General features: G+C 36.2%; 1 protein-coding gene across 1 annotated transcript; it reads left to right on the top strand.

Moving 5' to 3' along the window:
* Positions 1–8542: 8542 nt before the first annotated feature.
* Positions 8543–9957, top strand: LOC144975488 (uncharacterized). Its single transcript, XM_078919617.1, has 3 exons — positions 8543–8790; positions 9133–9231; positions 9567–9957. The coding sequence occupies exons 1-3, from the start codon at positions 8681–8683 to the stop codon at positions 9706–9708; spliced, it is 351 nt and encodes a 116-aa protein (XP_078775743.1). The 5' UTR covers positions 8543–8680; the 3' UTR covers positions 9709–9957.
* Positions 9958–14063: the final 4106 nt, after the last annotated feature.

Genomic DNA, 14063 nt, shown 5'->3' with positions numbered 1-14063 from the left:
ATAACAATTCGGGTTATCAGACCTGCAAATAAGTACACGTTTGTATGAGAGTATTTCCATTACAACAATGAAACCAAAACAATTTTGGTTAACAGACCTGTAAAGAAAAGTATACGTTGCTAAAGATATATATCATTTTATCGTCGTGAAATCAATCATATTTAATCAAGACCACAATTGCCTTAAGTTATCAGACCTCTATAATATATGCGTAGGCCGTATGGTTGATGTCCGTATAACGAGATTCCACTTTAAAGATCCGTGCTATTAGACAACGATAAAATGTAGAAGGCAGGGACAATAACTGCCTGGTGCCCTGTCCGATACTGACGCCTGTCACAATATCATGAAAAGTAGAGAAAGGCTGTTTTGACTCGGTCTTTGGATTTTATTGGGATTGGTAGGCGTGAAGAGGAGGAGGAGGAGGAGGAGGAGGAGGAGGAGGAGGAGGAGGAGGAGGGACGAGAAGAAGAAGAAGAAGAAGAAGAAGAAGAAGAAGAAGAAGAAGAAGAAGAAGAAGAAGAAGAAGAAGAAGAAGAAGAGAGAAGGAAAAGGAATAGAGGAAGAAGAAGAAGAAGAAGAAGAAGAAGAAGAAGAAGAAGAAGAAGAAGAAGAAGAAGAAGAAGAAGAAGAAGAAGAAGAAAAGAAATAGTGGAAGAAGAAGAAGAAGAAGAAGAAGAAGAAGAAGAAGAAGAAGAAGAAGAAGAAGAAGAAGAAGAAGAAGAAGAAGAAGAAGAAGAAAAAGAAGAAGAAGAAGAAGAAGAAGAAGAAGAAGAAGAAGAAGAAGAAGAAGAAGAAGAAGAAAAATCGGGATCTTTTATATAGACGTCCAGAGCATTTTTTTCTATATGCAAGATGCAATTGGGAATTGGTCCCATGTTACTGGAAGTACCTACATCTGAGGTATGGATAACAAAAGGTGTTACAGGATTAAACGATGTAAACTAGGATTTCCTAATAATACGATAATATTTTATATTGTTTATTTCTACATACTTTTACCCCCCCCCCCCCCACACACACACACACACACAAACACACACACAAACACACACACATACAATAAAAAAATAACATGTGCATTTTAACCATTTAATTTTTTTCCGAAGTAGTTTTCAACTTTGAAATGACATATAGTAAAATTGAAGCCTTTTTTGTCTCAAACCATTTGTCTACAGATTGTCAACTTCCAATGGACGTAACTCTGGAAATTTTATCTTTTTTTTTTCATGAAATAAAAGACAAAATGTATTTAGAGAAATGTCAGCTTTTTTTTTTTACACCATGTGAAAAATTGATTTCCCAAAAAATGTAATATGTGGACCATTTCACCGGGGTGCCTTACAAATGTGCTCAACGCGATTTACAACAGATCTCATTCTATCAATTAGTTGTTATTGCCTATAGATACACATTCACACCTGAGTCTAGTGGAGTAATAAACTTAAACTTAAAACTTAAACTTCAGATTTTATATAGCGCAATATCCACCAAATGTGTTCAAAGCGCTTTACAAGAGATCTCTGACCAGCAGCAACACCTAACATGTAGAACCGGACATGACGCCTGTTAGGCGATATTACAATTTTTCCCCGAAAAGAGACAATGCCGTTAACGACAGGTACTCATTTTACATCTGAGTACGGTTAAAGAATTTGAGGAAAGAGCCTTTTCCAAGGACTCAACTATGCGTCCAGCGAGGCACGAGCCCAGGAATTATCGATCCTTAAGCTAGTGTCATACCACAAGACCACATAGCCGCACAAATAATAAAATGTGCAACGTATTGATAGTTCGAAGATGACGTCACTTAGGTCTTTGTTATTGTTTTTTTTTTTTTGCCATCCGCGTTTATGAGTAATGCTCACTGAATTGTATTAACCCGACTATAAACGTTCATGGATACACACAGTTTTGTGTGTTGGTCCGTTATACTTCCGGATGGCAATGTTATGAGCTTCTTAGCCAAGCGCATACTATCTATAGATATTATGAATTGGACGTCACTCAGGTCTTTGTTATTGTTTTTTGCCATCCACGTTTATGAGTTATTCTCACTAAACTGTATTAAATCCCTACCTTACCGCCAACATTTTTCTTATTCTGATATCTTTTGTACATCATAATGTTTGAACAAAAATGTTTGCTATGGTTAAAGTATATTAACACTGTGTTGAAGAGCTCGTTTAGCAGAAAGAAATATGTATAGCAAGAACTAACAGTTTTTGTGTTTGAGTGAAATAAATCAATTTAGTATAGGTTGGATGTGAAGTTTTGGGAAAAATCCGGAAAATGGCCGGTAAGGAGAGAGTTAACCAGACTATAAACGTTCAAGGTTACACATAGTTTTGTGTCCGTTTATAATTCCGGATGGCAGTGTTGTGAGCTTCTTAGCCAAGTGCACACTATCAATACCACCACTGACTGTATCTAATATTCATTGTACTTCTGAGGAAACGAGACGCCGCCTTATTTGACACACACACCAATCACCTAAGATAACACACTCAATGACAGAGACTGACTGATTGTGTTGTTATCAAATTAAAGCATTATTAACAATGCTGACACGCACGTTGTGGAATCCCGTGTTGTCCGGTTCAATAGAATTGGCCAGACCTTATAATATATGATCATGAACGTCTGTGCCGAACTCTGGAGAAACACATTTATAAATTTTGGCCAGAAAACTCGTCCTTCCAATAAAAAATTAAAATTAAAAATTGAGCTTTTATAAAGCGCAATATCCACTAAATGTGCTCAAAGAGCTTTACAAGGGATCTCTGGCCGACAGTAACATTCAACATTGAGGACGGGACAGACGCCTGTCAGGCGATGTTACAATTTTTTCGGGCAGAAACAATGGGTGATAACGGCCAGGTACTCATTTTACACCTTAGTACGGTGAGAGAATGCGAGAAAAGAGCCTTCTCCAAGGACTCAACTATGCGCGGAGCGGGGCTCGAACCCAGGACTTTTCGATCCGAAAACGAGTGTCATATCACTAGACCACAAAGCCGCACAATACTGATCGATATGTGATTAAAATGACCCTCGTCGTGTCAAAACCTCTCAAACCTGGGACTGGGCTTCGCGAACAAGCGTGTTTAAGAGTTTTTGACAAGACAAGGACAAGAGAAGACATTGGAATATCGTATGACCATCCAGTCTGTATTGAAGATTGTCCACCATTTTGTATTACAAGGAAATTACTATTCTCATCGTTAACTGAACTAAAGCTTCAAAAAAGAAATAGACTTTTATATAGCGCAATATCCACTAAATGTGCTCAAAGCGCTTTATAAAGGGTCCCTGACCAACAGAAACACGTAACATCTAGAACAAGACAAGACGCCTGTGAGGCGATAATACATTTTTTCCGACAGAGACAACACTGTTGACTGCCAGGTACTCATTTTACACCTGGGTACGGTGAGAGAATGTGAGTAAAGAGCCTTTTCCAAGGACTCAACTATGCGCCGAGCGAGCGAGGCTCAAATCCAGGACTGAAAAGGTAGACATGAATCAGTGAAAGGCGGCTATGTGGTCTTGTGATATGACATTCGCTTTCGGATCGAAAGATCCTGGGTTCTAGCCTCGCTCGGCGCATAGTTGAGTCCTTGAAAAAGGCCTTAACTCACATTCTCTCACCGTACTCAGGTGTAAAATGAGTACCTGGCCGTCAACAACGTTGTCTCTGTCCGAAAAAATTGTAATATCGACTAACAGGTGTCATATCTCGTCTTACATGTCAAGTGTTGCTGTTGGCTAAAGACCCCTTGTAAAGCGCTTTGAGCACGTTTAGTGGATATTGCGCTATATAAAAGCTCAATTTAAAGGCAAAGCAGAAAGAATAATACAAGACAAAAACATCAGCCTGTCTAGAGTGGGGATCAAACCTCAGAGCTCCCGACGTGAGACCGTTACACTACAGGGTTGCCTGATAACATCAGACAACGTAATGCCTCAAATGTTTCACAAATGTAGCCTAACATAATGTGTTTTTCTGTCAGCCCCCGACATTTCATCACAATAAACAAACATTGAACACGAAGAGGACGAGGACATTGGAGTAGCTCCATTTTTGTAATATTGAAAATATCGAAGTGACGATTTAGAGAGCAGGCACTGGCGTAGATACGTGTTTTTCTTGGGGGGGGGGGGGAGCTGGGGTTGTTGCTTGTATTTCTTAAGGGGGGGGGGGGGGGATGTTATTTTTTAGTTTGTTTAATTTTGTTTGTTTGTTTTTTGTATGTTTTTTTTATGTTTTTGTTTGGGGGGGGGGGTGGTTGTGGGGTTTTGTTTTGGGGGTTTTTGTTTGAATTTTTGTTTGATTTATAATTCTTTTCTTTTTCTTTTTCTTTTTTTTTTTTTCATTTTTTTTTTTTTTTTTTTTTTGGTTACAGTATTTGCCTTTACGACATGTACAAATCTGCTTGTCTGATAAGGGAAATCACTGTGGTCTCATTGTTGTTATGGAAATACTCTCAAACCAAATCGCTATGGTCTCATTGTTGTTATGGAAATACTCTCAAAACAAATCGCTATGGTCTCCGTGCTGTTATGGAAATACTCTCAAACCAAATCGCAATGGTCTCATTGTTGTTATGGAAATACTCTCAAACCAAATCGCTATGGTCTCAGTGTTGTTATGGAAATACTCTCAAACCAAATCGCTATGGTCAGTGTTGTTATGGAAATACTCTCAAACCAAATCGCTATGGTCTCAGTGTTGTTATGGAAATACTCTCAAACCAAATCGCTATGGTCTCAGTGTTGTCGTGGAAATACTCTCAAACCAAATCGCTATGGTCTCAGTGTTGTTATGGAAATACTCTCAAACCAAATCGCTATGGTCTCAGTGTTGTTATGGAAATACTCTCAAACCAAATCGCTATGGTCTCCGTGTTGTCCTGGAAATACTCTCAAACCAAATCGCTATGGTCAGTGTTGTTATGGAAATACTCTCAAACCAAATCGCTATGGTCAGTGTTGTTATGGAAATACTCTCAAACCAAATCGCTATGGTCTCAGTGTTGTTATGGAAATACTCTCAAACCAAATCGCTATGGTCTCAGTGTTGTTATGGAAATACTCTCAAACCAAATCGCTATGGTCAGTGTTGTTATGGAAATACTCTCAAACCAAATCGCTATGGTCTCAGTGTTGTTATGGAAATACTCTCAAACCAAATCGCTATGGTCTCAGTGTTGTCGTGGAAATACTCTCAAACCAAATCGCTATGGTCTCAGTGTTGTTATGGAAATACTCTCAAACCAAATCGCTATGGTCTCAGTGTTGTTATGGAAATACTCTCAAACCAAATCGCTATGGTCTCAGTGTTGTCGTGGAAATACTCTCAAACCCAAAGCAGAATATTCTCCATTACAACAATGTCAAAATGAGCTCATAATAATTGCGTCCGGTTAACAGACCTGTATATAGATGTTCACGTCGGCCTTGCTGCATTGTCCGTCACCTTTTCAGATAATCTCACAACAAAAATACCCGTTCCCATTCTATCAGCGACCAGGCGTGATCCCGTCAAAGAACCATATGTTGATCTACCAGGCAGGATCATTGAACTATTCCATTGTAGGGAGCCCTATCTTTGTCCATTTGTCCAATACAGACCAATACACGAATTCTATCAACTATTTATTCCGCGTCCAACATTGTCAATTCTACCCCACTCTGACTTAAAACGTTTTTCCAATTTGACCAGGAATAAAAATGGAATAAAAGCTTAAGTTTTATGTACAAATTCGGATGAAGTGGACGTTTCGGGTTTCCCCTTGGTCAACAAAACACGATAAATGAAACACTGAAGTCAAATGAGAGAAGAGAAGACTTATCCCTCTAATTTGTCGTTTGTATCTCATTCATCTTGTTTTATTGACGAAGGGAAAACTCGAAACGTCCATACCATATGTCCTTGTAAATTGAATTGAAGCCTCTACTCCATTGTACAAGTCAGATTTATTTATTCTTTACTATTTATCTCGTCTGACAGGTAATATGGAGGTCTGAGGTTCCAGCCCAAATTGAGACCGGCTGAGTTAGTTTTTGCTTTTTAAATTCCCATTATTCATCCCCATGGGGAAATTTGTCTTTAGGGTCTATTCCAAGGGAAGACTAGAATAACTCAGTCGTCAGCCGCAGAGCAGCGCCGCAAGTGACTTGCTCAAGGGCACACCGCGCAGCGGCGGGTGATTGAACTCTACCTTTCGGGTACGAAGCAAAGACCATACCACTGAGCCACGCTGCCCTATGGGGGATTGTTTTTTGATGATTTGTTTATTGTATTTTTCTTTCTGCTATATCTGGCCCTGTTTTCCACACCCATTTTCATGTTTTGATCCTGCACCAGTGCCTGCTCCCTAATGCGTCACTTTTATCATTTAACGCAACAGAAATCTGGCCAAAATCAATATAATGTATTTTGCAAACGTACCCCAGATCGCCGAGTCCACGGCCTTCAACATGTCAATCAAGTCCAGCCCAGCTGGTTATAATTTGATCGTACTCTCAAAAAGAAAAACACATTTTAAATTTTGGCCAGAAAACTCGTCCTTCAGGTCTCAATGGATTAAAATAACCCTAATCTTGGACAAAACTCTCAAAAGCTGGGACTTCCCGAAGTCTCAGGTTTGAAAGTTTTGGACATGATGAGGGTCATTTTAATCCATCGATATTTGAAGGATGAGTTTTCTGGCCAAATGTTTATTTAATGTGTTTGTTGTTTTTGTTTTTCAACATATGGCGGCTGTATTGTCTGAGTGGTGAAATCTACCTTAAGAAACTCATTGAGTCTATATTGATATTGTGAAAGCAGTCGATAATAGTTGTCTTTGTGCCTTGGGTCAATCATTTTCCAATGAATAAATTAATATCAAAACATTCACATTCATTAATGGCGTTTATCAACGGTTTTATGACCATGTGCTTTTAAAGAATGTTTATGTCTTAAGGTTTGCAGCACGCATTTAAAATAGAACATACGGAAACGTACAGCTTGTTAAGCGTCCATTAGATAATTATTAGATAATAATAATGTTAATATATAGTAAGTGTGCCGTGAGGGGGCTCTGAAATTCGCTTCATAACTCAAGTGAAGAAAGAGGATGTTATGAGTATTTCTCTCTTACAGAGTCCGTGAAACCATGAAAAATGAGTATTTCTCTCTTATAGAGCCCGTGAAACCATGAAAAAATGAATATGTCTCTCTCAGAGCCCGTGAAACCATGAAAAATGAATATGTCTCTCTTACAGATTCCGTGAAACCATGAAAATCTTACAGAACCCGTGAAACCATGAAAAATGAGTTTTATCTCTTACAGAACCCGTGAAACCATGAAAAATGAGTTTTATCTCTTACAGAACCCGTGAAACCATGAAAAAATAAGTGTTTCTTTGTTTCCATTTGATAGAACTCTAGTCTACAGCAACGTAAGTCTGCCAGGATCTTTCAGGCCACCCGCAGAAGTTATTGATGGGTATAAAAGTGGTCAAGATATCAGGCAAATGCTAAACAAACCAAAAGTGAGCATTTATATAGAGCAATATCCACTAAACGTGCTCAATGCTCTTTACACAGGGTCAATAGCCACCAACAACAACACTTAACATGTAGGACGAGACATGAAGGCTATTGAGCTATAATATTTTAAACATTTCCGACAAACTGTTAACGGCCATGTACTCGTTTTAAACACGAGTTCGACGAGATAATGTGAGTAAAGTGCCTTTTCCAATGACTCAACAATTAACATGTTAAATGTTGCTGTTGGCTAGGGACTACTTGTAAAGCGTTTTGACCACTTTTAGTAGTTATTTCTCTATAGCTCTTTATAAATTCTCAATTTTTCAAAATTTATTATATTAACACGTCATTTGTGTCTGAATCGTTTTTACACTTTGAGTACAAAATAAAACACGATAAATAATTTTCGTTGTCCAGAATCCATGACCTGGATTGGTTTCGAACAAAATATTGCTAGTAATTTATTGCCAAACCCAAAGACGAGAGTCGTTCACATTTCTGCTATACTCTGTAAAAAAATGGTTTTAATAATTTTGGCCAGAAAACTCATATTCCAAATATCCATAGATTAAAATGACCCTCATCTTGGCAAAAACTCTCAAACCTGGGACTTCCTTGTAATGGCCAGGTTTGAGAGTTTTTGCCAAGATGAGGGTCATTTTAATCGATCGATAATTCAGGGACGGCTGGTAATAATGGGCAGGGTGGGCAAATACCAGCCTGTTTTTTCAAGTTATAAGCTGTATTACCAGGTCTGAAATAATCAAATTTAACTCTCACACGTTCCATAATAGAGATTTCGATCACCGGTGATCGATGGACACGCCCCCCTTCTTTCCTCTCGTTTCGCTTTAAGTGCGCTTTATAATATGCCCCCAAATGGCGATTTTATAATAATTTACTTAATTTTATACAATAAAAACTACAAAATCTCTAAGAATATTTGATTTTTTCCTCCTAAATCACAAGAAATACGAAAGTATTTGTGTCAGTAACTCGGTTCGTCACTCGACTTCCGCCATCTTGTTTTGACAGTCGACTTGTCGTCTCTACTCACGAATTTACTCAAAATAAACTAATTATATACATTTTACAATGACTTATTGTACCGAAAAAGAGGTCTACGATATCTGATACATGAATGAAGACAGTGACGATGAAAATTACGCCTCTGTTCCCGAGAATATGATGCCTGATGGGGACCTGCCCTACTCACCAAATCTGGACGCGAATGACGAACCTGACGAGTAAGTATTTTTCTCAACTTTTCACAATTACATCCTCTGACATCATATTCAAGTCAAAACACGCACATCCTCTTAAACCCTGATCTTTCTTTTATCAGTTTCTATTAAGTTATTATTTATTTTTTCACTTTTCACCTCATTTACGAAGCATAGAAGTTGGGCAAGTGGTTAGCTGAAAATGTAAACAAACATGGCTGACAATAGAAGTAGAGAGCCATGTATTTCAACAAGGAGTGATACAACTTTATTTTTATTTCTGACTTTTAGAAATTAAGATTGTGATATTTTGTGAGAGCAGCTTTTAACAGAATTTTGTTCTTTTTTTATTTCTTTTTAACGCAGTGAGACCCAAATCCAAGTACCAGATGAGGATTATGAAGATGTCACTCGTATCCCTGGTGTTGCAAGTATGAGTACAAGTAAAAGAAGTCATTACGAAAGGTGAGCAGGAATCATATTATTATACTCTATTCAGATGCACTTTGGAAGTATGACATTCTAGAAATTATTAGTTTACAATTGCTTCAAATGGTTGGTATGAAGCAATGTTTTAGTATGTGGCTCACAAATAGTGAAGGTAAGAATTTCATGGGTTCACAGGGAACATGAGAATGACAAACAGTTGATATACTGAATTTTGTTACTTTTGTGCATGGACTGAGTCAAGCTGTCAATATTTTGTTTATTTGGTTTACCTTTGACTTATTAAAATTGTTTTTGCAATTCTAATTCTTTTTTTTTCTTTTTTTCTTTTAAAAAAATTCATCTCATTTCAGTTCTCAAATTCCATCTCAAGAGATTCCTGGCCCTTCCAAACCCAAGAAAGTGCGCCTTGATCCTGGTCCCACAACCCCTGTCCCACCTTTTTGGCCTGAACTTGTCCCTGGTCTATTGTATGCCGGATGTGTTGAAGTTTGAGTTTGTAATTTATTTATTTTTGTGGAAGATTGCCATATGGTTTTCAAAATTTACAGTGACTTTTCTCAAAAAATGCAAATATTATTCTTCTGATTTATATAATCAAATGCCTTTACAAGTGCAGTTTTGTGAAATAAATATGTCACTTGTGAGTGAATTACTATTCTGGAATGTAAAATGAACCATATAATTCATTTAATCAGTCAATATCACTCATTTGAAGTAAAGCAGACCAATTTGAAATTGAAACTGTCATTTTTGTGATGTTTTTTGTTCACATATATATGACTCATATTACGTAAATATTGAACTAATATGTAATATTTGTAATCAGCTGTATGATTTCAAGTGTTATGGTCATTATTTTCCTCAACCATAAAAGAAATATGACATTATGGACAAACAAAAAGGCTATTAAGTTATTTTAGGTCAAATAATGCTGGATTATGCCCCTTTTTTCCAGAAAAATTGCTCGTCTCTAAGACCCTCTCAAATACTCATTTTCAGGAAATTTGCAATGAAGTTTGTAAATAATCTGCAAAATATGTTGTTTGTTTGGAAAATAAATGATATTTGATTATATTTCATAACCTGAATTTTTTTCCCTCTTAGTGATTGAGAAATGTGTTGTTTTTGTGATAATTTTTTGAGACCCTACCCCAGCACATAAATCTGATTTATGTCTCGGAGAGGGTTTCAATTGTGGTATAGACATGTCACTGTGATAGTATGATCATTGGCAAGTACAATGATATATAACTTTACATGGTTGTGGGCCAGTAGAATGGGTTAATGGACATTTTAATAGCACTACCCAGTCATGTTTCACTCTAGCTTTAAAATAATGGAACGTTTGAGAGTTAAATTAGATAATTTCAAAAGTTACTACTTAAACTTTATACTTCGTACTGAAATCAATTTGTGTGTATTTTTAATAGATTGCGAATCACCATGCATCCCGTAATGCATAAACCAGGATACGCTCCTGTTCTTTTTTATCACCCCCCCCCCCCCCACCCACTCCGCCCACATCGTCATCTCATCGTTACGTCGCATGACGGTGAACTAACTCCGATTTTTGCTGTCTGGCCTCTCTAGTACTAGGTCGGGCAAATTCAAATGAGCCCACCTTATTAACCAGTGAAAACTAAATAGAGATTTTGGCAAACGAACTTTTTCTTATTTATTGCCTTACTTGTGCTGGTACCATTGATGTAATGACTTTGGGAATGTTCCAGTATTGAATTAAATTTATTAATTTACTAATTTTATATCAATTTAGTATTAATTTGTGTTGTTTTTATATATTTGTTTATCCATTTAAACTTTTCTTTTTTTCTCGTTTTCTTTAGTGCTTCTCAAAACTCATTTATTTAAATTGTTTTCTTATTTGTTTTTTGTTGTTGTTGTTGTTGTTGTTTTGGGTTTAAATTCTTAAAGTAATTACCGCTGTATTTTTATTGCCAGACAAAATAATTTTGCAAAACAATGTAATTTTATATTGTATTCCGTCTAATAAAACAAAACACTTTTATTCAAAAGTCACGACTAAATAAATATATAAAATACAACCACCATTTTGGTTTTCTCAACAATTGAATTAGTATACGAGAAATACTCTTCTGAGAAAGGAGAGAGTTGAATTCTAAGTTATAGAGGAAATACGGAAGGGTGGGCAGATTCCGTACTTGCCCGTTCTGAAGCTAATACATACATAAGATAGTTCGCGATGAAGAGGCGGGAAGCTCGGGTTGGTTGGGTGAGGAGTAAAGATAACACGGTCGTTATTGTTATAGTCTAACGAATGCATGAGGAGAAATTGGTAACATTATTTTGTCTTAATTGTATTGTATGAAGTATTGGCGAAAGCCTAAGATTAAATAAACTTTGTTTTTGTTGGTCTTCTTTTGACTATGGAACTGATACTGATACTTGTCATAGCAGACCTGCCTACTTGAAATAGGAAAATAAAAATCGTAGTTTTCAGGGCTAATAAAATCGTAGATATTTTAACTACCCTTTAAAAAAAATGACCGGAATTTCGTCTGTTTTGATAGATATCAAATTTTTAGAAACGAGAAAAAATGATTGGAAACGTAATAATGATGGTGATGGTGGTAGTGATAGTGTTAGCGGTGGTGGTAGTAGTAATGATGGTGGTGGTAGTAATGATGATGGTAATATTATTATTGTTATTATTATTATTATTATCATCATTATTTTTATTATTATTATTATTATTATTATTATTATTATTATTATTATTATTATTATTATTATTATTATTATTATTGTACGTATTGGTGGTATTACTATTGTATTTTGTGTGGTTATTAATGGTATCAGTTTATTGTTTGGTTCCATTTACCATTTTTTCCACTTTCATGTATGTGGTCATCAAATTGTATGATTTATTGTCGAAAGCCTAAGATTGAATAAACTTTGTAATATTGTAATATCGTATGGTAACCATCATTGTCGACGACATCGTCGTTGTCATCATAATCATCATTATCATCATCATTATCATCATCATCATCATCATCATCATCATCTTCATCATTAACAACAACAACAATATTAACAACAAGTACTACAATAGCAATAAAAACAATATCAACATCATCATAAAATTTCCGTCATCGTCTCCACAAATATCATTCTAACCAACAGCACCACCAAAACCACTACCATAATTACATCCTCCTCCACCACCACCACCACCGCTACCACTATTCCAACCACTACCACCACCGGCACAATCATTCTAATCATCAAGACAGCAGTGAAATGCAATTTGAGCTCTGAATGAAACTCGAGTCATATCGCTGTTGTTGCTTCTCGATTAAAACTTTAAGGTTACCACATACTACTGAAAACCAGTAATGTAACAGAAATATTAATCTCGCCGTTGAGGGATTAAAGCAAATCTTTAATTTTTCGAGTGAACGAAATGGACTTGTATTGTCAAGGTGTTGTCGCATTTTGTCTCGTCGCTTTATTTTTTTGTTGTATTCTCTTTCGTGATTCATTTTTGATTACGTTTGGAATAATTAAAATCTACTGGTATTGTCATTTCATTGTGAATGTGATTATTTGTGGTTGAAATATTATTTTTTAAAGGTGAAAAAAATAATAATTAAAAAAAAATAATTAAAAAATAAATAAATAAATAAATAACTTTAAAAAAAATAAAAAGATAAATTTAAAAAAATAATAAATAAAAAAAATTAAAAAAAAAAAAAATAATAATATATATATATATATATATATATATATATATATAATAATAATAATAATAATAATAATGCTGAAAACTTATATAGCGCTATAACTCCGAGACACCAGACTCTAAGCGCTTAAATTACAAATTACTTTGGCTGAAACATACTCATTCACACACACAAGCACACACACACACACATACACACACACACAATACAACACACAACACAAACCAAACCTATCTTGCTTCTCATACCATCTACTAAAATCGAAACAAATATGTTTTAAGCGAACGTTTAAAAATAGACAAAGATTCTTTTTCACGAATGCTCTGCGGTAAGGCGTTCCAAATAGAGGGTCCGAAATGAGAAAAGGATCTCATTCCAGCATTTTTCCGAATTCGAGGGACAACTAGTTTTGTGGAATCACTGGCCGAACGTAAGGGGCGGGGTTTTGAATATCTTTCAATTAGTTCTGAAAGGTAGGAAGGGGCAGTACCTTCAAGACAACGATACACTAAAACACAAGCTTTGAATTTAATTCTTTTCTCAACAGGCAGCCAATGCAGGTCATGAAGTAGAGGTCCGGCAGAGTCGCACCTACGCTTCATAAATACTAGTCTGGCAGCGCTGTTTTGGACAATCTGAAGACGTTTCAGATTGTATTGCGAAACGCCAAACAACAGAGCATTACAATAATCCAATTTCGATAGTACGAGGGACACAACCAGGTGCTTGGTCACATCCTCAGATATGAACCGTCTAATGGAAGCAATCTTTTTTAGTTGGAAAAAGAGAGATCTAACCAAATTATTAACCTGATGCTCCATCGACAGTCCAGAGTCTAAGAATGTGCCAAGGTTTTTCACTTTGTCAACAATTTGAATAGAGGCATCCCCCAACTTCAAATCTGTTTCACTTTTCCACTTCCTGTTCCCCACATACAGCACCTCCGTCTTATCATCATTCAGTTTCAGTCTGTTCTCATTCATCCATTTCTTAACACTTTGGATACAATTTTTACTATTGGCTGATACTTCTTGTAAATTTCTCATATTGGAAACGCAGTACAATTGCGTATCATCAGCGTATTGATGGTAAGACAGACCAAAACTTCTGATGATTTTAGAC

Source organism: Berghia stephanieae, chromosome 6, assembly GCF_034508935.2.
Source record: "Berghia stephanieae isolate SIO BIC M18660-M18661 chromosome 6, UCSD_Bste_1.3, whole genome shotgun sequence".
Classification (NCBI taxonomy): domain Eukaryota; kingdom Metazoa; phylum Mollusca; class Gastropoda; order Nudibranchia; family Aeolidiidae; genus Berghia; species Berghia stephanieae.
Note: the sequence above shows the minus strand (reverse complement) of the source record. Positions and strands in the feature narration are given on the sequence as shown.